Source organism: Drosophila navojoa, chromosome 4 (genome assembly GCF_054131105.1).
Source record: "Drosophila navojoa isolate 15081-1374.11 chromosome 4, UAZ_NAV_1.0, whole genome shotgun sequence".
In the NCBI taxonomy this organism is placed as follows: Eukaryota; Metazoa; Arthropoda; class Insecta; order Diptera; family Drosophilidae; genus Drosophila; species Drosophila navojoa.
Genome location: NC_142892.1, coordinates 2,449,257 through 2,474,027, shown reverse-complemented (window position 1 = coordinate 2,474,027; position 24,771 = coordinate 2,449,257). Strand labels below are relative to the sequence as shown.

Below are 24,771 nucleotides of genomic sequence, written 5' to 3'. Positions count from 1 at the left end.
TCACAAACGATTTTATAATGAAAGCGAGGAGACCTTGGCTACGTTTCTATGAGGTATAAAAGTACTTTTATATGCTTTTGAGAATCCAAGAATGGAATCAGAGCTGTTACCATGAAAACGAGAAATCTGGAAGGTCTTCTTACAGACAGTCGCAGCTTTTCTTAAGATTAACTTATATAGTTCTTTGTAGGAGTGAGAGAAACAAGAGACCTTAGAGAACCTTGATACGGGAGATCTAGGATGTCTCTCTTACAGGAAAAATGACCTGTCTCTAGAAATGTCTACAAAGAGTATTAAGATCTGCTTTATAAGGATTGTTATACCGCATGGAATACATATGCTGGCACATACAAAAATCAGTGACAAACCAAGGTTCACTGTATTCTCTCTCATTTTTTCTTCATTTAATAAACATAGTTGATAAAATTAGCGAAATCCCTAAAGCACATTCTTCGAATTCTAATTCGGTTGCATGGTTCTGATCCAAGGAAAAGCTGAAGCAGTTCGACTCCATTTGAGCTATAATCAGCAGCCATAGTCCTCGTCGTCATCGCTGTCTATGGCTGCACGGCGTCTGTCATACTTCACTGTGGGTTTGCTCTGTGGCATCTGGGCATTGACGCTCTCCAAGATGCTGACGAATTGGGCATCGTCCAGTTTACCTCGCACTTGGCCCATTTGGGCCATACGTATGACCATGTTCTCGAACATTTGTGCTTTTTCGGGTTTGCTCACTTTCAGTGTGTTCACTGCAATGGAGATAGTTTGTGTTAGTCGGGCCTCACTGTATCACTTTGTTTACGTACGTCGTGCGCGCGCCTGCTGATCGAGCACTTGGGAGAGTATTGAGTGTTTCATTTCCTCCTGGGCGCGCATTTGCTCCTGTTGGGCCTGTTGCTTCTCAGCATTGTTGCCACCGCCGCCACTCTATATAGGCATTGAAGGGGTATATTGATTAGCGGATACCCTTTCGCTCACAGGTGTGCAGCAAGCCAGCCGCAACAGCCTAAGCTATGAGTCATGCTAAAGTGCTTTAAGACATCAAACATAACTTGCATAGTATATGCTTAATTCGATGGATTCGTTTTTCAAATATTTTATATATTGTTTATTTTATTTCTTTTACTTTTGTTGCTATTTTTGGCATTTGGCATTAAGTTTGCCGCTGACATTTGCTGAGCACATGGTTTTGCTTTTACTTACTAATTCCGCCATGCGCTGTGCACGCAATGCATCCAAATCGCCGTCAGACATGATTACTCTTCAATTTAATATTTTTACTTTGTTATATTTATTAAAAAGTATAAAAATATGCCCTGTTCGCTCCGGCAGGCAGTGTATCGATACTTGCACACAGAGTGGACTTGTTAGTAAACTATCGAAAGTCACACATTGTCACATATGCTTATCGATATCCTGCATGAGTGAACAGAGATGGAAGAAGCAGCTACAGATATAAACAAACAGCTGAGCAAACAACAGTCTCTAGAAAAAGCTATATAAAAATTGTGTAAAACATTTGTAAATTGTCAAAAAATTGCTGAAAATGACTTCGGCGCTAGAAAACTTGGAAACGCAACTAGAAATGTTCATCGAGAATGTTAGGCAAATACGTATAATCGTAAGCGATTTCCAACCGCAGGGCCAAAACGTTCTCAATCAAAAAATGTAAGAAACTCTGCGATGTATTAATAAACTAAGCTTAAACCATTATTTTTTGTTGGAAAACGCAGCAACAGTTTGGTCACCGGCTTGCAGGAAATAGATAAATTGCGGCCACTGGTGCAGGATGTTTATGTGCCCTTTGAAGTGTTCTTCGATTACATCGATCAGGATAAGAACCCTCAGCTCTATACAAAGGACTGTGTGGAAAAGGCGCTGGCCAAGAATGAAGAAGTGAAGGGCAAAATCGAGAGCTTGAAAAAATTTAAAGCCAATCTGCTACTGGAGTTGTTCAAGACTTTTCCCACCGAAATGAACAACTACAGAGCCTACAGGAAAGACTCAATCTAAATGTTAGTTTTGTAATCCCTAATATACTATATATACGAAAGCATATAAATAAATATGTCCTTTCGTAAATTGCAAACGAAATATATAAATGTATTTCGTTAATATATTCGATTTGAAATCACCGTTTTCTCTGAGTTTCGTTTCACTGTGAAAATCTAGGATTTAAGTTGGAAATTTTGTAAAAGGGGTTGCGGGAACGCCTGGAATTTTCTTTCAGATTACAAAGAAGGCATTTGGCAAAAAATTTCTCAAGGCTCCAGTGGCGCAATTGGTTAGCGCACGGTACTTATAATCAGTAACTGTGTATGAGCAATGCCGGGGTTGTGAGTTCGAGCCTCACCTGGAGCAGCAAACACAATTTGAAGTGTTGCGTATTTTTTTTATTTTTATTAAATGCAAAAAATATATATATATGTTTGTATATAGATGCATTTTATTTATTAGTAGTTTTGCGCTTGCATTAAATACAAAATTATTATTATTATTTTGTATTGCTCTTAAAAGAGAATGTGAGAGAATACTCGGCTGTATGACAGCGTTGCCAGACTGTTGTGAACTGTCATATCAGCTGTTTTTTGTTATTGTGAGTTCGCTTGTGTAATTGATGAGCTTAGTTTTCTCATTTTTGCTGCAAAATGCGGCGGACATTTGCATATTTAAGAACTGGTTTCAGTGGATTAAATAATAATGGAATAAATGCACTCACGGCGAGACACGCGTCATCAGTATGCTGGAATTGTCAAAAGCCGGGCAAAAACATGATTTGCGGGGATTGCGGTAGCTTGCAGGATGTGGATAATAACACGGCAAGTAATTAAATAACTGGCACATGGAATGCATATATAATTGACTGCTAAGTTCTTCCCACCGATAGAACTACTTTGAGCTGTTAAATTTTCCCACGAAGTTTGAACTGCAAGCATCGGAGCTGACGCAGCGCTTCCGGCAGCTGCAGGCGCGCGTGCATCCCGATAAATACAGCAATAAGTGAGTTGACAGATTAATAATTAGTATTCCATCTCTGACCTATGGCCACCACCTGCACCTGCAGAACTACCCGCGAGCAAACCAATTCGGCGGACTGGAGTTCCCTAATCAACAAGGCATATAAGACACTGGCGGCGCCCGTGGAGCGAGGGCAATATATGCTGCAGCTGGAGGGCGAGCAGATGCCGCAGGATAACAGTGCACTAAATACGGCCTTCCTGATGGCCATGATGGAGCGCAACGAGGAGGTGGAAGAGGCTGACGATAGCAAGGCGCTTGATCAGCTATATGAACAAATTGTACAAGAGCTCGCTGATAAGGCGAATAAACTAACGGCACAGTTCAAAGTGAAAGACCTGGCGGCTGTCAAGCAGACGCTGGTGGAGATGAAATATTTGCTCAGTATACAAAACAGCATTAAGAAAAAACAGCAACAGCTGATGTGCAACTGAGCGTGAATATACACATCGATTACTCGATAGGACATCGATAGCCGAAAAACGTTAACATGTAGATGAAGAAAAGGAGAACCAAACAGCGGGCAGCACCGGCAAAGACTACAAATATGTTGTTCGTTTTATTTTGTGTTTCTTAAAAGCAACGATCGATTAAAGTGGAAAATGTAATGAGAAATACGAAAATCACCTTTCTACACCTGGCTGGGGTGCTACTAAATTAATGACTTGCAGTTGTAAGGTAATTGTATAAGCGGATCAACTTGTTTTTTTTTTTTTTTTTTGTTCTTTTTTATCGTCTTTGTTGCTGCTGATCAGTGGGCGAGCGGCATGTGGGCGTGGCGAGCGCTTAAGTTAGTTTAATTATTTGAGTATGTGCCCAAAAGCCAGATAAAAGTTCCCCGTGACAAATCACTCACTGCACGGTGATAATAATTTAATCAGTTAGCCCTGCAGCGGGTGCACACAAACTCAAGTATCACTTACACCTGCCAATGCACACACACACACACATACAGACAGATACGCACACATTAGCGAGGCATTTGGCAAATATTTGCTGTACAAATTGAATTTAAATTGAAAATGCTGCTTGCTTCGCAATATCAGTGCTGCTTAGTTCATCGACTGAAGGAGCTGCGCGCATTCGATTAAAGAGAGTACAACAACAACAACAACGAGAAGTTGCGAAGATGTTGAGCACGATGCGCTCGATCTGTGTCGGTCTGTTGCTCTGCTGCTTGGTGCCATCGTCTGTGGCCGATGTTAATGGCACCACGTCCCCCATCATCGGCGTGCTCGCCCAGGAGGTCTATCCAAATGGCCTGATAAGCAGAAACTTCAATGGCACCAGCTACATAGCCGCCTCCTATGTGAAGTTCGTGGAGGGCGCCGGCGGGCGGGTGGTGCCCATTGGGTGAGTGCTGACGGACACGGCAGAGTCGACCGGGCCTTATCATAGTTAAGATCAGATAAGGCGTGATGTTTACAGCTGTGATGGTGTGCCATGACAGGCAGATTTCAAATGTATATTTAGCATATATGTATATACTCTGACTTAAAGCTAATTTATGGCATCTTATTAACTCTTCAAGCATTGGACACAATCGCAGCTACTACGAGCAGTTGCTCAAGAAGATCAATGGGTATGCCAGCCTATGAATCAAACGTTGTGTTAATTTAATTGAGTTCATGTAATCTGCATTTAGTCTACTGCTGCCTGGCGGCGCGACTTACTTCAATGAGACAGACGGCTATGGCGATGCGGGCGAGCACTTGATAGCCGTGGCCAAGCAGCTGAATGATAACGGCACTTATTTTCCGGTGTGGGGCACGTGCCTGGGCATGGAATTGCTTGTCCTCAAAATGGCAAATAATACGGAAACGCGCTCGAATTGCCAGTCCATAGGACAGGCTCTGCCACTGGAACTGAAACCGGGTAAACTTTCACGAAAGACTACCAGAATCATCTTGTGATTATATTAATAACAAAAAAAAACAACTCCCTTCCAGACTACAGAAAGAGTCGTTTGTTTGCCGGCGCCAGCGAGGAGCTCATCGGGAAGCTGAGCAATGAGAATGTCACCTATAATTTTCATCGTTACTGCTACACGCAGCAGAGCTTCACTGTGCCCAAATTGAACAACTCGTGGCGCATCATGTCCCTCAATCATGACGAGAATGGCCTGGAATTTGTGTCCAGCATTGAGCATCTGACTTATCCCTTCTATGGCGTACAATTTCATCCCGAGAAACCGCTCTACGAGTTTGTCAGCAACAACGTGCCGCACACCCGCTCAGCGGTGCAAAGCTCGCAGTATTTCGCCGACTTCCTCATCAACGAGGCGCGCCGCAATTCCCACAGTTACACCAATGCCACAGAGCAGGCGCGTTCGCTGATCTACAACTACAAGCCGGAGTATACTTCGATATTAGGCTCCAGCTATGTGCAGCAGTATATATTCGGGCAGCCGGACTATTCCTATTACAAGGGCCGCAATGCTGCTGCAACTCAACTCAACGAATTTCATTTGATTTTCGCATTTAGTTCGACTGTTCTGGCCATGCTAATTCAACTTCTTTGCGCGTACTAATGTCTATTTGTGGATTACGATTGTGCTGACATCTACTAGAGTTGTTCTCTGTCACTTAGCTGGCTTTTGATTTTCAACCAATAAATGTTGGCAAAATAGCAAGTTGAAGAATTGAATAATTCCTTAAAACTTAAAATTCACCCAGAAAAGATTTTATTAAAAAAAAAAAAAATGTTTTTCTTAATTCTTTATTATGTCTTTGATATTTTATCAATTGAAATTTTATCAAGTGCGCAAAAAAAAGGAAAAAAATTTTAGCTATTGACAAGGCCAAGTTCCGTCCAGCATCATATCCATTCTAAATGCAAATGTGTAGTATTATTTACACATCCTGTATTATTTACACATCCTCATCTAAAAAGCAGAAACGTCAGAAACATACTGACTGAAATCGTTGCTTGTGTTTCTTGACGCCTCGTCCTCTGGGTCCATCTGATTCGTAGGATCCTTGCCATTTCGCGTTATTGGCATTCCAGTGCAAGATTTACTGTTGCAGTCTATCGAAATAATAAGCTCAGTAATAATTTTTTTCTTGTAATAAAATGATCATTTATTTAAGACTTAATTTTCTATTTTCCTTTGTCTTATCTTTTAATTTGTTCAGTTGTATATGTAAATTATTTTAGCAGCCGCCTAAAGCTATGCTTCACTGTAGCCCAGTTAATGATTGTAAACAATGATAAGCGCTGCAGATATTGAAAAAAATTCGCAATATTAAAACCAAATGTATAATATAATTTTTGGATATTGCGCTATTCAAGTGACTCTCTTTGTCCCCCTCTCTAACTATCTCTTTCTACCCCTCTCTTGTATCTGTGTCTCTCTCGAATGAATCACGTTAGCTATGACCTGATTGTGCGTTCGAGTTTTCTTCCTTTGTTTCATATCATTTTAGATTTCTACACTTTTTCACTAAATTATTATGACTAGCCATATTGCCTTTTGGCAAACCCCGCCGTGCAGTCCGTCCGTCCGTTCGCCAATTTGTACCCCCCATCGTCCGTCTGTGTCTCAAGCTAGAGATTTTATATTGGGTACATATTCGCGTGTGCGCCGACGCCTGATAAAGATGGACGACTGCAGCGTCCATTGTTGTTTACTTCTGAGGTTTTATGCAGCTGCGGGTGGGGGCCTTCATTCAGTAGTGCGGCAAATGGCAAACAAGGCGGATAAATCGACTCGCGATCCGTGTGTGGTTGGCGTGCTCTGCATGGATATAGCTAGTGCCTTGTATGAGAAAAGCGCTGAGCCGAAGCCGGCCAGCTATATAGCGGCTTCGTATGTGAAGTTCCTGGAAGCAGGAGGCGGCCTTGTCGTGCCCATTTGGTGAGTTCACGATTCACCAATTGCATGGCAACAATGTTCATTTCGTTGATTATAGAATGTTTGAATATGTTTGCTCAGATTCATTTATGGCCTGTCAATTACAAATCAATATGCTCCAAATATTGCACCTTTGGTCTGCTCGTTTAGTTGATGCATTCTCCATTTATCGCAGGGGCGGGGGCAGAGCCGATATGCGCGCGTTCAGCTTGGCATCATCATGCATTGATAATTATTTGCCTGCGTCTTGCTCCGTTGATGAGTAAGCCGAATATAAACCAATGAATTCGAAACGAAGTGCTGTGCCCAAAGTTGCACAGTGGATCTATAGCATATTGTTCATGGCGAAATTGGTCGTAGAGCTGTCGAGCTATGTAATCTATGCACAGCTTGCTACGTTTACAGTTAGGCAATGCCTATAGTCTAGTCTAGATGTGGCCTTATATTCGTCTCCCCCTTTGTTTAGCTCTCTAATATACCTCTCTCTCATATGTGGATTTGTGGATAGCTTTAGAACTCTTTTTGCAACCCACTTTAGGTTCAATAACAGATAAAATACTTTATATAGTAATTCTTATCAAATAAACACATATGTATATATATATAGTATCTGATGAAAATTTGAAAAGAGTACTCATATGCCTATCATATTTCGGAACTCCTTTCGCAACCCACTTCAGGTTCAATAACAGATAAAATACTTTATATAGTAGTTCTTATCTAATACACCCATATATCAGGTATCTGGCCAGTCGGTTTTGATTTGCCACACAGCTAGCCGATTGAAATGTAAATTCATTTTTGAGTTTGTTTTCTTTCTAGCAGAGAAAGCGAATATACCCCCTTCTCTCTCTCTCTCGCACAGTTTGAGAACTGTGCCGGCCAAGGTTATTGGCAAAGTGCCCGGCGCAATTCGTTGCGTTTGTTTATGCACATGCAATGCAAATAATGAAATGAAATTTCTTGTAGGATCGGACGCGACCATAATTATTATAGGCTGATGATGGGCCGGATCAATGGGGTGCTGCTCACGGGCGGCGCTGTCTATCTGGACGAAGAGGTCAACCCTGCGAAGGTCGCTCGATGGATGACCAATGACTGTGTGAAGTCGATTCAATATATCTATGAGCTGGCCCTCCAGCGAAACAAAGAGAACGACTATTTCCCCATCTGGGCCACATGCCTGGGCTTTCAGCTGATGCTGAAGAATGCAGCGCCGTCGATGAAGCGTGCATCATGTGGCGAAACAATATTCAGAGCCCTTCCGCTGCAGCTAACTGACGATTATGCCAATTCGTCGATGTTTCGGGGCCTCAGTCCGGAGTTGCACACACGCTTGCAGAGCGAACCATTCGCTTGCTATCAGCAAAAATACTGCATCACGGAAGAGAGTCTGGGCGCTGCGGCCAACGATTGGCATGTGCTGGCCACTGGGCAGGCGAGGAGCGGGTTGAGATTCATCACGCTCATCGAGCATAGGCAATATCCATTTTACGGCTGCCAGTTTCATCCCGAGCGTACCGCATACGAGCAGCTCGTCGGACGAGAAGACCCGTACGCTGAGTCCCACACCCAGCACGGCATTCAGCTCAGCCAACACTTTGCCCAGTTCTTTGTGGAGGCCTGCCGAAAGAACTCGAATCGTTTCGATAGTAAGGAGGAGCTCTCGCGCCACTTGATCTACAACTGGATGCCGGAGTTCAGTGGACGTCACAACACTGTCAACTGGCTGCAGGTCTATCTCTTTCCCAAGGACCCGGACTACGTGAAAAGGGCCGAGGAAAGCCCAGAGAGCTGAGCCAAACAACAACAGCAGCAGTGTTTATAGTCAGTGCCGTATCAAATTCTACGTATTTACTCTGATATTAAAGTATTTAGATAATATTCCAATTATATTAGCTTGCACTCAAGGGAGCTAATGAAGCGAAAAGAAGCTCTGGGGTTTTCTAATAACTATATCTATATGAAACGAGTTACAAATCATTTAAGAGCTCAGTTTAGTTCTTACACGATTTATGATTCATTTTTTAAGGGAACGACTCTTGTCCAAAGTCGCGTCCATTCGGTAGTTACGTCTGCCTCTACCCTACAATACATATATAAGTAGAGTCTCGCCTAACTGATAACTATGTATAGATTGTATAGTCCAGTCTGGACTGCTAGAACTGACGTCTGCCGCCCCCAACCATTGTGCACTCTCGCTTAGCTTCCGGTTGGCACATGCAAATTTCGTGTATTTTTCCATTTGACCTTTTTAGCACGTGCCTGGGGACGCGCCAACCACTCCTGTATCTATTTGACCATGTGTATTTGTTTTTCTAATTAGCCCTGTGTCTTTGGTGTTTAGGTTCCTCGTCCTTTGTCGGTTTTTGTTTTTTTTTTGTGAGCTCCTTTTGGGTTTGTGCGCATTTGTCTGGCGCGTGTTTGTGCAGTGCCACCAGCACCCTCCAACCGCAATCACCTGGTGGGGTTAAGGTTCAAATTGACGGACAGCATTAAAATAATTGTGGCTCGTCTGTGGCAACATGTTATTGTTATTGCTCTGCCTCATTGTTTGGCTGAGACGGCATTGTTGTCCGGACATGGTGTTCGCTTGTTCTGCCTCCTCTTATAATTGTTCTTCTTCTTCTTATTCGTGTATATGCCTCCACCCAAGCGTTGTCTCCCTTTGCGCGATAGCGACATCTAGCGACGGCGGTGTGGACATGACAAATTACTCATACGCCACGCGTGACGGAACCCTTTTTACATGTGCCCACTGTTTCGGCCACAGAATTATTGCAATCTTTCCATTACGAAAACATGCAATTAGAGCGAGTGCCATGTCAAGCATAAATATATATTTTATATTAAAAAAAAAAACAGATAATTAAAAATTTTAATGAAATATATGTGTATGTGCATATACGTAAATAAAAAAAAATATATATATTAAAAATAAAAAATATATTAAAAATAAAAAGTAAGTTGTTTATTTTTTATCTAAATAGTAAGTAAAATAAAATTATGATAAACATAAAAAATGGCTATTTGTATTTGAACATTTTTAAATTTAAAAATCTAACCAAAAAAAAAAATATATTAAATATTTAACAACAGCAAAATCCTTCTGAAAATTAAATTCAAAATCAAACTATTCAGTTTATAAATAAAAAACAATAATTTAATATACATACATATATTATATTTTTTTTATATATAATTTTTTTTAAATTAATTTTGTTAAATTTTTTTTATATATTTTATTATATTTCTTAACATTTTTTTTTAAATTTAAACTCAACATATATATACATATATTATATTTTTTTTATTTATTTATTTTTAAATAACTTTTGTTTAGTTTTTTTTATATATTTTATTATACTTCTTAACATTTTTTTTTTTTTTAATTTAAACTCAGAGTTAGTTTATTATTTTTATACACTTTTCTGGCTTTACTCTTCAATTACGGCTCTGGAATATTCTCAATAAGTAGGCTATAGTACTTATTCATATGATATTTGATATAACTAAGCATTTTTGGCCTTAGCATTTGACGCTTCATTTGCTGCGTTTGTTGCTGTATGGACGTATGTGTGAGCCGTGTGTGTGTGTGTGTGCATTAAGCACTCTTCATTTAACCCGTCTACTTATAGTCAGCCCAACGGCCGGTTTAAACGCCCTTGTGCTCATTTCACACACTCACACACACACACACACACACGCACACAGGCTTACAAAAGTAACTGCTAGCACTTACATTTGTAAACTTTTTAAACACATTCACAGTGAGCCGATACACACACACACACGCATACACACTCACACAATCTCAAAGGAGGCCAAACCTCCTTTTTTAATGACGTCATAGGCGCTCGCTGCAAATTTTTTTGGGGGCTGCTCGATTCGATTCCATCGTTGCCCAGCTGCCCTTTAAACCTAGTTGGCGTGCATTGAACTGCCTGCTCTCTCTCTCTCTCTCTCTCACACTCGGTGTGGCTTCTCTCTCTCACACACAACGTTTGCTTTTGCGCAGCTGCTGTGCTCTTTGCGGCATTTGCAGGCTGCAGCTGCAACGGGCAATGAACTGCCTGCCTGCTTGCAAGGACATTGCAGTCACACGCATACCTACACATACACATCCGCCGGCACTCACACACACACACACACACACACACACACACACACACTCACGCACAGTTACGTTTGCCTGACACCTTAGCCCATTTCTGTTACAACAATAAAATCGTTGCAGCCTCCCTTTGGCGACATCTCTGCTCTGCCCCCCCTGCCACCTGCCCCAGCCGTCTGCAACCGTCGGCAATTGCGCCTTATTGTCGCATTTGGCATTTAACTGCAGTTGAAGGCTTCTGCCGACTGCTGCGCGCATCTGGCCATTCGCTGGCTATCATCTAGCCGTTTACGCCTCTCCTTTCAAGGCTGCAGCACAGAATGTGGAGCGAAGCGCAGACATTGAAATTCGACTCGAAATTTCGATGCATTTCCTCTGCCATTGGCTATCATTGTTGAGACAGGGGACTATTTATATTTGACTATTTATGGAATCTATTTATAGATTACAGTTGATATATAATAAAAGCCAAGCACAGGCAAATAGAAAAAAATACAATAAAATAAAATAATAATAATGTAAAGAGATGACAGATGTAGGAATATTATATGATATTAATTATTAACTATTAATATATATAGTAAGTATATTTGGCCTTTAAAAAGGAAACCTTTCATCAGTTTATTAATATTTGCTCAAATTATAAATACAAAAAATAAAGTTTTGAACTTTAGCTAAATATTAAAAAAAAAAAAATAATAATAATAATTATAAAGAAAAATATATATAAATATGATAAATATTGAAATATTTATTTTTTGTGACATTTAATGCATTTATAAAAAATATTCCTAAATATTAAATATATATATATATATATATATATATGTTTAATGACATTTAACGCTTTATCAACTTGAAAAATAACTGTGTCGACCTTTTAGATTGACTCCATTTTGTTCAAGTTAAACAAGTTTAAAGTTCAGCCTTAGCTACCTAGCTGTCGGCTAATATCTTTCACAAAATTAAAAGAGGATAAAGGTTCAGGGAATAAAAGTCAGGCAATGCCTATTAGCGTGTTTGTTACTTGATTTTATGGCAACGCTGTTGGGTGACACGCCTGGCTGTGCGGGGGGCTTACAGTTAAACTGACATTTCGCCATGTCTCTGTCTCTCTCTCTCTCTCTCTCTCTCTCTCTCTCTCTCTCTCTCTCTCTCTCTCTCTCTCTCTCTCTGTGTATGTGTGACGTCATTGCTGTGCGCCGAGCCAGAGACCGTTGGAAGGTCAATCCGTACGACACACAGCGGGAAAAGCTGCTGTGATTTGCTGGCAACATATTTAGGTTAAGCCCATCTCTCGAGCGGAAATCTGTGGCTGGCTTAAAAGGTGCCGCAGCCACTGATAAAAGAGGGCGCATTAATCAGTGCGCTGAGTGTTCAAGTTGTTGCTGTTGTTATTGTGGTTGCTGCCTTTATTGTTGGTGTTTTGGGTCAAGTGGCTTGAGCCTGCCCGTTTGACCTTTGTTGTTGCTGTTGTTGTTGTCGCATCCTTTGGCCTCACTTCTGTTGCAATTGTTTCGTGTCCTATGGGACAAGGTTGCGAACCTCTCGCGATTTCACATTCAAATTAGTTGCAAGCGCTATTTATAAGCACCACCAGCAGCCACTTGAGGGCGTGCCAAAGGCTGGCTGCCCATCATCATCAGTGGCCGCATTATGCAAGCCACGCGTTGGTCGCGAGCGTCGTCCAAATGTCGCCGCTTGTTTTCGGTGTTCGCTGGTTATTAATAAATTGGCAGTTGCTCAGGCCGGTGGCCAGAGAGGTGCCAAGGGATGTGCAACTAATGCATATATAAATAAATCAATCATTGCCTCAAGCACTCAGCTCAGACTCGATCAATAATGCATGCGGCATACGTGACGTATACGCAATATATATATATATAGTTAAGCATATGTATATATTTAGTATTTAAATGTGAAATTAGTTGAACATGGCTGACCGCACAGTCCTCTGACGTGGCATCAAGTGGTGCATGGCGATGCTGTGGTTGCTTGTGGTGCTGCGGTGGTGCATATATGAATGTATGCTGCAGCAATGCAGTACGTCAACGAAGCCGACGTCGACAATGACGACGACTGAGACGCAGCCCTGACCCAGTTAGCTGCCTTTCGTTAGCTTCCGCCGACAGCACACACACACACACGCACACACACCTCTATTCATTTACATTCATGATGGCATATAACGACGTCACATTGGAAACCTTCGTCTGTGTGGTCAACCTGTGGTCGAGCTGCGTGCAGAGTATTTTCTTGAAAGCCTAAAACCGGCTATAAAAATTCTCAAGCATTTGACACGTCCAGCTGCTGTCTGTCGCACGTTACACACGGCGTATACGCAATAAATGCTTTTTATCGAGCTCGATGAGCAAATCAATTTATGCTGCAGCCCGATGGCATATCCTTGCACTTTATCTAATTGAAAGCGTGCGTCAGCGGCCCTCTCTCTCTCTCGCTCTCTCTCTCTCTTTGTCGCTCAGGTTCAATGCCCTGCTTTGCATAGAAGTCGGCGTGCCGCCTGGGCTGGGTTTCTGTTGTGCGCTGCCTCAGGCTTTTTTTCAAGGAAGTTCACTGAGGCATGGCAGAAAAAACGAAATGTGTTTTTCGGGCTGACTAGCTGAACGATTACATTAGAATATCTCTCTTAAGGCTGAAAACAAATTTCGAGTGGTTTTTCTTTTTGTTTGCTTGGTTCTCATTCTTTTCTTTTTCAAGTCAGTTGTTTATTTTGATGTATACCCTGTGCTGAGATTTTAAGAGGGCATGAGGTTTATTTAAATTGAGTTCTATCTGCTGGGGTCTGAGATGAAATCTGCTTTCGTCGAGATATTTATTCTCGTCGTTTCTGTTGAGTCGATCTACTGGATTTCCTTAGAAAAGCCACTTTGTGTGTTTGCTCGTGCATTATGATAATTTGTCTTGAATTGCGACCTGAATATTTGTGCATATATACAAAATATATATAGTGTTATTAAATATATTATAATAGATATCTTATTTGAATAAATATGTAGTTATCTGTGCTGTATATCTCAAAAGATTATATATCATTAACTAGAAAACGAAAGTTCTAATGGGTTCACATAATATGATATAATATTATTCTCTATGAATCCGTAGGTTTCAATAGTCAATGTTTAATTTTTAAGTTAGTTTCTAATGTGCCGTAATATCTATATATACCAATTACTATCTATTTATTAGGTTTGTTATTACAGCTCTCGATTCTAGAAAAAAGTAGAAAATTCTCTCGTATTAAGTCTCACTGAAAAACAGTTCCTGTGCTCAAAAAAACGACGCCATGGCAATTGCCTAAATCAACAAATTTTATACATTAGCTTAAGCACAGGGTATCATATGAGTACATCATATAACCACACATACTTCATATACAATTAATTTATATATATTGCTATATGTGTGTGAGTTACCCATATATATAAGTATATATGTACATATGTATTTACATTTCTGTACCTCTGGCCATAAATTGCTGCTGTCACGCCCCTTTTTGTCAGCCTCAAATGTCTGTCGTCTGCATATACCTAGAATATTTGATAGCCAGACGAATTTTGGATAACGATTTCGTTTGAAATGAGATGAAACCCGAGTAAGTACAGGAGAGCACTCCAGCCGGCTGTTGTTAGCTGGCTCGGCCACGCCCCCAATTCAGTCGATTATAATGAGGCCTATTCAAAGTTTTGAGCTGTGCGTTGAGTTTGATCGCAAAGCCTTAGAAATGAAGCAAATGCGAGCCTTGGCCAAGTCTGACCTAGTCCAATGCCCGGGCGACCAGTTGGCGGCATATGTCGCCCCACTGAGCTGAGCTGAGCTGACCTTGTCTACAGCAGACCGGGGGGCAGAGGAGGGGAGGTATAAGCTTGGGGGAGAATCTCTTTGATGGCAGCTTCCCGCGGGATAGCTGCCGAATGGGCACGAGGTCGTGGCCGTCGTGGCTGGGCTTCCGGCCAATTATGAATGAAATCCTTTAAGAGCTGCCGCAGGATAACGCGCCAAGTGGTTGGCTCACTCATACATATTGTGTTTGTGCCCGGTATGCAGCGAAGGCCAAACAATTGCTTGTCTGACGTATGACCCGATCAAGGATGCGCCGCAGCTCCTGGTACGTCATCGTGTTGTCCTCCAGGGCAAGCGTTAACCTTCGCCCGGCTGCACTCGGCCAGCTTTTTAGTTTTATGAATGAAAAATGGGTTGGGTGGCGGAGTGGGCGGGCGAGTCAGCAAAGACGATGCTCCTCCTGCCCAGCTGCTGGCCAAACTGAATATAATTAATTAGAGCCCGACTCTTTTTATATGGCCTAATCGTGTAATTGTGGCTTATATGCCGTACGTGTCACTTGCCATCTTTATGGCCCACTCTCGCAGCTGCCCCTGACCACCCCACCGCCCCTTTTGCAGTCACGTAGTCTCCGCAACTCATTAAACGCAATGCCAGCTAATGTGCTCGCAGTGCTGGCAGCTCTGGTCAGTGCGGGATGCTTAATAAATGCCAACTCATGCATGCGAGATGAGAAGGGCATAAGAACGTCTTCGTTTCGTTTAGCTGCATACGAAATACCCTGGCGAGCACATGTGCCAAAGCCAAAGCGAAGGCGGCCCCACATCGATTGCCCTAAATATTAAAATAGATGTATGCACATGGATGGATGGGAGAGGGGCTAGAGACGTCGAGCGAAAGAGGATGACAAATGCTGGTGGAATAGTAGCAGTTGCACTTGGGTTTAATTACTGCTTGACTAAGTATAGTAGTATATATATTACTGCTTGACTAAGTATATGCAGTGCTCTCAGTAGAGGCTTAACAACGAATGGCATTTGACTATAGACAGACGGATATATATATAGACATATGTATAGATATATGCATATAGTAAAGGTAGCCATGTTATATAGTATATAATGTATATAGTAAAGGTAGCCATGTTATATAGTATATATATGTATATAGTAAAGGTAGCCATGTTATATAGTATATATATGTATATAGTAAAGGTAGCCATGTTATATAGTATATATATAGTAGTATATAATCTTCTACATATATCTAAATATATAAAGAAATATAAAGAAAAATGTATAGACGGATAGACGAATTGATAGATAGTTTGATAAAACATTGATAGATAGAGATATAGACATAGATTGATAGATATATAAAGATTGTATATATAAAATTGTATATAAAGAGTGTGTTATAAAAGATGTGAGTGTAAGTAGATGATAAAATGGATATGAAATGAAACTATGAACTATAGACGAATACGAGAATTTCAAAAGTGAAGAATGAAGCTCGGTAGATAGATAAATAGTCAAATACATAAATAGATTCGTCAATTTCTTAGTGTTATAAGAGATTTTAAACAAAAATATATATGTATATGCAAAAACCTATCCAAGATATATCTAAACTTACCTTATACAAATTTATTTGAAGTTGAAAATTTCCTTTAACATTTTCTTTATATGAAAACTCAAAAGTTAAAGTGAAATTTGCATTTATCATTTGTGTTCACAATGAAAATGTAATTCAATTTTATTGTTCCGCTCATTAGCTGCATCTACAATTTGGCATATCAAGCGCCTTATAAATTTATCTGATTGAAAGCAATTTGATGTAGCCAAAGACAAAAGTGAAGTGAAGAAGTGAAGTGCGTGAGAGTTAACCGACAATCAGAGCTGAAATTGCACAAAGACTCTCGATTGATTTATTGAACAGCATTGGCTTTAGCTGCTTTCATTTGGTTTCCCTCGAGCTCGGGCCATTTACAGCGAATATTTGCTTAGGTTGTGCCTTGTGCGCTCTGCGCCAATTCGAAGATATTTGCGGCCCGAAATGTAGACATTTTGTTTACGCATTGAGTTCAATTACCAACACATCGTGCATACTTTATGAGCTGCGGCACAAGGCAGCAGAGGATGCGTGGATGCGTGGCGCTAGCTGGCATAATTTATTATTTATTTAGTTCGTGTCACACTCTTGACTGAGGTCCTGGCTGGGCTCGTCCTTAGGTGCTAGGATGATCAGCTGCAGAATACACGCATCTTTGAGGGTCTCCATTGTCTGGTATTTGGGTCAAAGTGCGAATTAGCATGCAGGTTGTTTCTGGCTTGTCTTGCCTTTTTCCGACTAACAAGGCGTATACGTAACGCCAGCGTTTAGCCAATATACAGGCACTTCTGTCTATGTGTTTTGTGTTGTCGTTGCGTTGGCGTGTGAAGTGCCTTCAATTTGTGGCAATAAGCGAAGATTTGATGCTAAAAATAGCAAACGGTACAACAACAACAACAACAGCAGCAGCAACAGCAACAATAAACAAGAACAGCAGCCACATTTGAAATATTCATTAAATGTTTGACTCGCAGCTCCTTAAAGTATGCAGCAATATTTTGCGAAATGAAATTACTACCGAGTGCCATTAAAAAGCAACGGAAACTGCCGTTAACATAACAAGCATGAGAAGACCTCATAAAAAGGTATGCCTCGCACACTGGAGAAGAACAAAACGTGAAGATGAGATGAAAAAACAGAAACCAGAAAGCAGAAAAAAAACACAGAAGCAGCGCCGCGTAAGATGATAAAGGTAAACAATTTTAAGGTAAATATTGCAAGCAAGTGAACCACAGAGACGCGGTAGGAGCAGCAGGAGCTGGAGCTGGAGCAGTCACCGGTGGCAAAAAAAAAAAGCATAGCATATAAAGACATGTGCTGGCAAATGCCGAAAATGGAATTATGCTCAGCGAGAAGTCATCTGAGAGAACGCAACAAGAATTTAATACCCTAAGCAGAGTACTTAAGCTGGCTGGCTCGCTATGCCGTCCACATATGCGGCTTAAATGAATAAAATAAAATTTATATTTATGCCTTGTTAAATTTGGTTAGTATAAGATAAAAGTGTTACGTTCAGTTGGCCGAATGGATCAAGGGAAGGCCTGATGTCCTTCCGCCAGGCTTTGTCTTAATGCAAGAACTAATTTATGTTAAAGTGCGAACGTTTAATGGATTGTTTTTTGTATAGAAATCAATGTGCATATAATTTAAGAGAATATATGATTATATACTCATCTTTCTATATTGATATGGACTTTGTTTATTTTACTAGAGATTAGATGGAGGAACAGTGTTGTTTATACAATTTACATAGATTCTATGTAAAGCAAGGATCAATCGTTCGGGCTTCTGGCCTTAAGTTGTTTCACATAATAATCTCAGTATGCATCCGTTCAACGCCTCGGTAGCGCAGAGGGCAGCGCGTAAGTCTCATAATCTTAAGGTCGTGAGTTCGATCCTCACCCGGGGCAGGCAACTTTTTTGTATGCAATGATTAAATGAGATTTTTTGATATGTTTAACTAAATGCATATATATTTGGTATTCAGTATATGCACATCTGATATGCAAAATAAGTAGTAAAACCCACTTTAAGCTAAGCAAAGCCTCATTTCTGAGTTGCAGTGAATTCTTGCATACAAAGATCATTCCAAAAACTCTGCCAAAGACAAGGAAAAGTTTAAAGAGTCATCAATACAGAAAATGAGCTCTACCACAAAATCATTTACAAAGTGCTAAAATAAATCCACTTTCTCTGCCTCAGATCTTAGTCTTATATTTCAGGAAAGAAAACCCAAAGTGATGCAGTAAAAGTTTTATAAGAACAAAAAAATATGTAGAAAAGATTAAAGTTCATTTCTTGAACTTTGAAAAATGTATTTCTGATACAAACGGTTGCATCAATGTTATCACAGACCTCAAGTGTTAGCTGATACTTGGCTTGTTTCATTTTTTAATAGCCCGCATAAAAAATATCAGTTTAAAGAGAACATAAAATAAAAGCAAAGTTTTTTGTTCAAGGAAAATTTGATGGGTTCAGCTGTCAAGAAGATATATGTATATCAGATTGGAAGGGAAATTTCACACACCCTGACCCTTTTAGTTAAGGTATCATTCCATTCGGCAAGCAGCGACAGCTGGCTGCGTCTAATTGTTTTTGTTGTTGCTGTTATTTACGCTGTTTGCCTTTTGGCTTGTGTCTGTTTTTTTGGGGTGTGGTTATGAGCCAAAGAAGATTAATTATGCTGCTGTTTTGCTGGCCAAATACCGCCCACACTCTGCCTTCGTCTCGTCCTCCCGCCCTTCCGCTTGCTGGTCGTAGCTCACGCCAGCTATTGCTCGACACGAGGGACAAATTAACGCGCCTTCCATCATAAAAATCCTTACAGCTGCGGAATGGGCTCTGCTTTTCCACTCTGCCATTAGCTGAGAGCATAATGTGTCAGAAAGAGTGCAAAAGCTGCCCGAAAATTAGGCAAGTATTAATAAGTGAGTGTTGCACGGACCAGCAAGGGTACATATAAATAGCGAATGGCCAAAAATAGCTCAAAGAGCGGAAAAAACAAAGAAAGCCGAAAGGAAAATAGAAAACGCAAACTTAATTAAATATGGACAGTCGCACAGACCGAACTGAAAAGGCAACAAACAGCAGCCAGAGCAGCCGGAGCAGCCTTGGGCTGGGACTACGTGACTGCGGTCGCCTTTGGCTAGCGGCTGGCTGGCCACATACTTACACACTTATACACAATTGTTATTTTCCATTTCACTGGGCCAAGTTGGGGGGAGTGCGCAACAGCGGGCCATAAAAATCACGCTGGCTGAGGGAAACATATCATTGCGAATGCTAAGCATTTGTCGTCGCCTATCAGCAGGAAATTAGGTCACTGAATACGTATTTTTAGGCAATTCCATTATCAAATACACATATGACGCGCCCATAGGGCACTGCCATCTCCTGCGCCAACTCCTGCGCCCTCGCCTTCGCCTTCGCCTTTGCCCTCTGACGTATTTCGTCAGCAAAACAAAATTTATGACTTGTCCGAAAAAAAAAAAAAAAAATGAAACTGTTTTGATTGCCTGTCTGACACGCTAATTTGTTGCCTTGAGAGAGTATTGAATGCTTGACTAACGATGGGCAGCGCCGGCGGATGGGGCGTATGCGTTATGCTGTTTGATATGGCAGAGCACTCGCTAGAGATTTCGAGCAAAGCACTTGACACCATTGCTAAGCCGACTATTAAAAGTAAAGAGGTTGTAGTATTAAAGCTATTACTCATGATAGATTAGGGGGCATTAAACTATAACGACTAGCTTTATTGAGCCATAGAACTTCTATATATCAATTGATTCCGTTCTCTCCTCAATTTCTAGTAAATTTATATTTACTGAAAAACAAAAAACTGAACTGAAGTGCAATGGAAATTTTTGAAACGTTTTCTAAAGTCTTGACGCATTTGTCATATTTATTAGGTAATTATTTCCATGCCAGTTCGTTTGCCAATTCAGTTGGAATAATGTTAATCAAATGGCAGGCTCATGCTCCTGCCCAGCCTCTGGCCTGGCCAGACTCTGTCTGCCTCGATGTCAGGCTTGACTTGTTGTAAATTCAAGCAAGGGACACGCGTTTCGCACACATAAATTTCCATAAACATTTTACGGCCTTTGCCTGGCAACGATATCCATCAGATTAATAAGTACTTTCCATATACACTCATACATATGTATATATGGATGTGTATGTGTGGGTGGGTGTGAAAATATTGATGATGTTGCCCTACCAATCGCTGACCTAGTTTTCCGTATGCCGGCTGAGTAGGCAGCAGGCAGCAGGCAGCGGCGCATAAATGTAATCAGGCCCGCCATACGCGACGTATACGCAATCTGCAGAAGGGCTTCTGTTGCCGTAATTAGCCTTGATTCATTGTAATTGTTATTTTTGGCAACTTCTCGAGCTTCGCCAAGTGGGTCACTCTCCGATGAGTGTTTTCAAATCGCCAAAGTTTCCCAATAAATATCAATTGTTATGCGACAGAAAAGAAGATTGAACTATTGAGATTTTTTTTTTTTTTGGTGTAAATTATTTTCTCGCTTTTTATTGAACTTGCTGTGTGAATGAAATATTCATTAGTAGCTGCTTCTATTTGTTGTTGTTGGTAAATAGTTAACTTATGATTAAGTAAATATGTGTATATATATATCATTATAATCGGCTGTATATATGTGTGTATAACTGTATTGCTTATGCCATTATCTCTGTTTAATCATATTTATTATATATAGTATAGTTGCGTTCTTAGATTGTTTGTTCATTATAAGTACATTACGGTAAATGTATGCACGTGTTTTGTATATGGTATATATGTATATATGCTGTCTATATAATCAGTTTTGAATTGCAATGCTTGGTTAGTTAGTACGTTTCTCATCTTATCTATGTGCCCTACGACTGAAGAGTGCGAGAAAAAAAAACGAATTTCCAAATCTGAAGAGCAAAATCTTAACTACCGAATGAAGTTAATACATATATACTTGTATGAAAACATAGTTAATGTACTTAGGTATTTATATATATATGTAAGTTAGACTATAGTATATTTAACCGAGAAAATTTTGATCCCATTACAGCAACTAATTGAGTACGCATAGTAGACGAATATACATATATCTATAATAATTATAATTATAATTAAAAATTTTAAAATTAATTTTAGAGTTTTGTTTTTTTTTTTCGAATTTTGGATAAAGGCACGAATGTACAATAAATTTATTATAATTTTATATAATTTTATTATAGTTTTAATTAAATTTAAGCAATTTTCTTTGAACAATACAAAACTTTCCCTTGGGACAGTCTTCTGTTCGGTTTTGCTGGAATCGAAAGCCGCGTGGAAAATTTTCTATTTCTATTTGCTAAAGTCTTGGAAAATGTATTGGTTTTTTTTTTCTCTCTTTTGGGGATCTTCTTTGGTGTTCGTTTCGTGGAATGAGCTGGGAATCTGCTGTGGATATGAAAAAGTAATTGTATCACAGTTTTTCGAAATGAATGGGCGTGGCATTTGGCACAATGTTCAATGTGAGCTATGTGAGCTACGTGAGCTATTCGAACTACTATCAACTGCTATTGGCTATGAGTAGATAATGATAGATAATGAACTCTCTGCCGATCCCCTTAGCGCCGCGCATATTGGCAGCAGACGGAGCTGCGGGGCACGCGCTGCGTCGGCAGGCCGGACATGCCCTTTAGATATGTATAGGAGACGGGCTGACGGAGGATGCGCTGTGGAGGCGGCTTCGCCTTGCTGTGCTTCGCTTGGGTCGCGGAGCATGTGGATGAGTTGGAGCAGGCGCTGGAGCTGCTCGTCGATTTGGTGGCCAGCTTGTGCTGACGCTGGTGCAGCTCGATAGTAGAAGCCGACTTCAGAGCGGACTTCAATGGCATTTGCGGCTGCTGCTGATGCTGGTGTGGGTGCGGCTGTGGGGGCGGCGAGGGGCCGCTGCACGACATCGAGCGTGATGTCAGCGAGAGGCTCTCAAAGGCGCGTCGCAGTGACGATGTGGACCGGCGTTGCATTCGTGAGAAGCTCGTGCGAGACAACGATTTGCGTTGGTCCTGCTGCTGTTGCTGCTGCTGCTGCTGCTGCTGCTCCTGCTCCTCGATGTCAATGGTGCTGCTCGTCTCGCTGGAGGCGCAGGACATCAGCTCCAAGCGTGCTGCAGCTAAGCCACGGCTAGCCGATGAATACGAATCGGTCGATGAACTGTGCGCATCCTCCTCCTGTGCAGCTGCATCAACTAGGTCAACGCTTGACCTCAGCCCAAAGCGTCGGCTGAGCAGCTGAAAGAAGCCCATGTTACGCTCGTAGCGAGGCGTTGGCGAGAGGCTGGGCGAGTGCTGCGGCGGCTGCAGCTCCAATTCCAGCCAATTTTTGTTGCCATTGTTGTTGTTGTTGTTGTTGTGCGGCGGCTGCTGCTGCAGCTCGTCCGCAAAGCAGACGTGTGGCGTGGCCATTGTACCCTCTCAGTATGCAGTATAGAGTTTACTGTAGTCTGATTTAGCGAGTATTTACTGTAGTACTGTATAGCGAGTGCCTACTGCAGTCTATACAGTTAGAAATGCATATAGAAACTGCGCTGCGTTGTTGTTGTTGTTGGCGAGAGTTAGCTGTAGCTATAAGGATCTATATCTATCTATATAATAGTTATATAGAAGCTGCACTTCCGGCTACCGACTTTGCTGTACTCCAAGCAGCGTAAACGGGCTGCACTTCCGCTTTCGCTTTGTCTATGGCTTTGTTATTGCCGGTCCGATACACGCACACATTTACACACTCTCTCTCTCTCACTCGCACACATGCACTGTGTTTACTATGTCGGCGTTTTTGCTTTTTTCTTTGCCTTTTTTTTTTTTGTTTTCTGCTCAGAGCTTCGTGTGTACACACAGACGTTGTCCTTTCGCGTTTGAGTCGGCAAATCGTTTGCCGCTTGCTTTTATAGACTCGCCCGGTCTGCAGACTGCGTTGGCTGCAAACAGCCGCCAGAGAGCGCTCTCTTACAATAGCTCTCACTCACTCTCTCTCCTTCTCTCTCTGTGTCTGTCTGTTGCCTTACTGCGTTGTGCATTATTATGATTATTTGGCTGTTGCCGTTGCCTAATACACAATGCCAGCAATGGCAACATTTGAATTGTGGCATTTGTTTACCAATTTTTGTTGTTGTTGCTTGTTTGCTCTGCCTGCCCGCTGGCGCTGGTGGCACTTGCCATATTTGCTTAGTCGCGTGTGGCCTGCACTTTAATTGCTTTTTGCAGCGCAATTGCAAAATGTTTACGCATCAATTTGTCTTCATTTCCTTTTCACTTACTATAAAAATAAACCCGCTTCAGTTTATTTCTAAACTTTTAATTGCCGCACAGATATATCCGGACCTAAGTGCCGTGGGTGGCTGCAGGTGTTGGCGGCTTTTAGCTTTTTAGCGTTTTAGCCACACGCAGATGTCGCCAAGAGAATTCATAAGCCGCAATTAAGGCCGTCAAAAATAGATTACAGCTATTGTTCTCACGTTCGCGACGTTGCTGCTGTCGTTGCCGTTGTTGTTGTTGTTGATGTTTTTTTTTTATTATTTAATTACGCACAAAATTGATTTTAATGCTCTATAAATAAAACTGACTGCCAATTTTACGCCTCGTTGCGGTTGGGTCTGAGGCGAAACGATGGGCGAGATGGACGAGGGGCGACGCGAAAGGGCGAATGCTGGATATTTGTCTATGGCGATTTAATGAAATCCGTTGTTTTAATAGCATTGTGTGTGTGTGTGTGATTGGTGTTTGTGTGTGTGTGTGTGTGTGTGTGTGTCTGTCTGTCTGGTGTGTGCGTGCGGGGGAGACTGTGATAATTGTTCCTGTCGTGTCCTGTTCTGTTGTTTATCTTCTAATTAAAAGGCGTAATTCTTGTGCCCCTGACGTCAATCCCATTAACAGCCCTTTGTTCATTTGACAGAGCAAAGCTCTAAATATAATTGACATCCCTGCAACTGCAAATATTTGTTAACAATCAATTTAAATATAGAATAATAGTTGATAAGCTCCTACGCATCAAAGACTACATTTTCATTGAACTTTTCTTTTTATTTTTAGATGAAGCGGAGGAGAAGCAGTTGATATTTAAAGGCCTCTATTTATATCAACTCCAGTTGGTAAGTGAAATTTATTTACTTAATTTAAATTAATATATGGTACATTATAATAAGCCCTATTGTAGGGTATCAAATATTATTAAATATAAAACAAAAATTGTTATTTAAACATACTTTTTAATTAACCGCTGAACTATAAGCACATACATGCATATGTCGCAGCTGAGTAAGCTTGATCGCCTCCCATTCAGATTCTCCATTTCTATGCGAAATCATATCGGCTATGTTAGAATGACCTAAGTAGC

At 41.0% G+C, this 24,771-nt stretch overlaps 7 protein-coding genes and 2 non-coding genes across 11 annotated transcripts in view; 7 read left to right on the top strand and 2 right to left on the bottom strand.

Annotated features, from left to right (window-relative positions):
* LOC108652498 (uncharacterized) overlaps window positions 1-24,771 on the top strand; it is a 128,211-nt gene that overhangs the window by 49,185 nt on the left and 54,255 nt on the right. The window lies entirely within an intron of this gene.
* PDCD-5 (programmed cell death 5) overlaps window positions 374-24,771 on the bottom strand; it is a 52,627-nt gene continuing 28,229 nt past the window's right edge. Inside the window, exons 1-3 of one of the 2 annotated variants that reach the window (XM_018102316.3) lie at window positions 1,204-1,385; window positions 807-927; window positions 374-749 (exon numbers count right to left, since the gene is read on the bottom strand). In XM_018102316.3, the coding sequence (XP_017957805.1) occupies window positions 526-749; window positions 807-927; window positions 1,204-1,254 (396 nt within the window). In that variant the 5' untranslated portion in view covers window positions 1,255-1,385 and the 3' untranslated portion in view covers window positions 374-525. Of the gene's footprint in view, window positions 750-806; window positions 928-1,203; window positions 1,386-24,771 lie in introns of those variants that run through there. The other variant, XM_089258820.1, reaches the window with a different exon arrangement.
* On the top strand, window positions 1,422-2,103 carry MED10 (mediator complex subunit 10). Its single transcript, XM_018102315.3, has 2 exons — window positions 1,422-1,668; window positions 1,734-2,103. The coding sequence occupies exons 1-2, from the start codon at window positions 1,547-1,549 to the stop codon at window positions 2,011-2,013; spliced, it is 402 nt and encodes a 133-aa protein (XP_017957804.1). The 5' UTR covers window positions 1,422-1,546; the 3' UTR covers window positions 2,014-2,103.
* TRNAI-UAU (transfer RNA isoleucine (anticodon UAU)) lies at window positions 2,267-2,361 on the top strand. Its single transcript has 2 exons — window positions 2,267-2,304; window positions 2,326-2,361. It is a non-coding gene; the product is annotated as a tRNA-Ile (tRNA).
* On the top strand, window positions 2,549-3,641 carry Hsc20 (iron-sulfur cluster co-chaperone protein HscB-like protein, mitochondrial). The gene is made up of 3 exons (XM_018102314.3): window positions 2,549-2,819; window positions 2,888-3,000; window positions 3,065-3,641. Exons 1-3 carry the CDS (start codon window positions 2,649-2,651, stop codon window positions 3,450-3,452), a joined length of 672 nt encoding a protein of 223 aa, XP_017957803.1. The 5' UTR covers window positions 2,549-2,648; the 3' UTR covers window positions 3,453-3,641.
* Window positions 3,550-5,650, top strand: l(3)72Dp (gamma-glutamyl hydrolase). Of its 2 annotated transcripts, none has more exons than XM_018099198.3 (5): window positions 3,550-3,696; window positions 4,065-4,371; window positions 4,550-4,600; window positions 4,664-4,893; window positions 4,968-5,598. In XM_018099198.3, the coding sequence occupies exons 2-5, from the start codon at window positions 4,148-4,150 to the stop codon at window positions 5,546-5,548; spliced, it is 1,086 nt and encodes a 361-aa protein (XP_017954687.2). In that variant the 5' UTR covers window positions 3,550-3,696; window positions 4,065-4,147; the 3' UTR covers window positions 5,549-5,598. The 2 variants fall into 2 exon arrangements, with proteins under 2 accessions (XP_017954687.2, XP_089114944.1); XM_089258818.1 differs by lacking the exon at window positions 3,550-3,696 and adding an exon at window positions 3,790-3,808 and having other exon boundaries at window positions 4,968-5,650.
* On the top strand, window positions 6,445-8,761 carry l(3)72Dr (lethal (3) 72Dr). The gene is made up of 2 exons (XM_030383644.2): window positions 6,445-6,874; window positions 7,841-8,761. The coding sequence occupies exons 1-2, from the start codon at window positions 6,471-6,473 to the stop codon at window positions 8,667-8,669; spliced, it is 1,233 nt and encodes a 410-aa protein (XP_030239504.2). The 5' UTR covers window positions 6,445-6,470; the 3' UTR covers window positions 8,670-8,761.
* TRNAM-CAU (transfer RNA methionine (anticodon CAU)) lies at window positions 18,235-18,307 on the top strand. The gene has a single exon. It is a non-coding gene; the product is annotated as a tRNA-Met (tRNA).
* LOC108650078 (uncharacterized) lies at window positions 21,697-23,380 on the bottom strand. Its single transcript, XM_030383645.2, has one exon. The coding sequence runs from the start codon at window positions 22,842-22,844 to the stop codon at window positions 22,005-22,007; it is 840 nt and encodes a 279-aa protein (XP_030239505.1). The 5' UTR covers window positions 22,845-23,380; the 3' UTR covers window positions 21,697-22,004.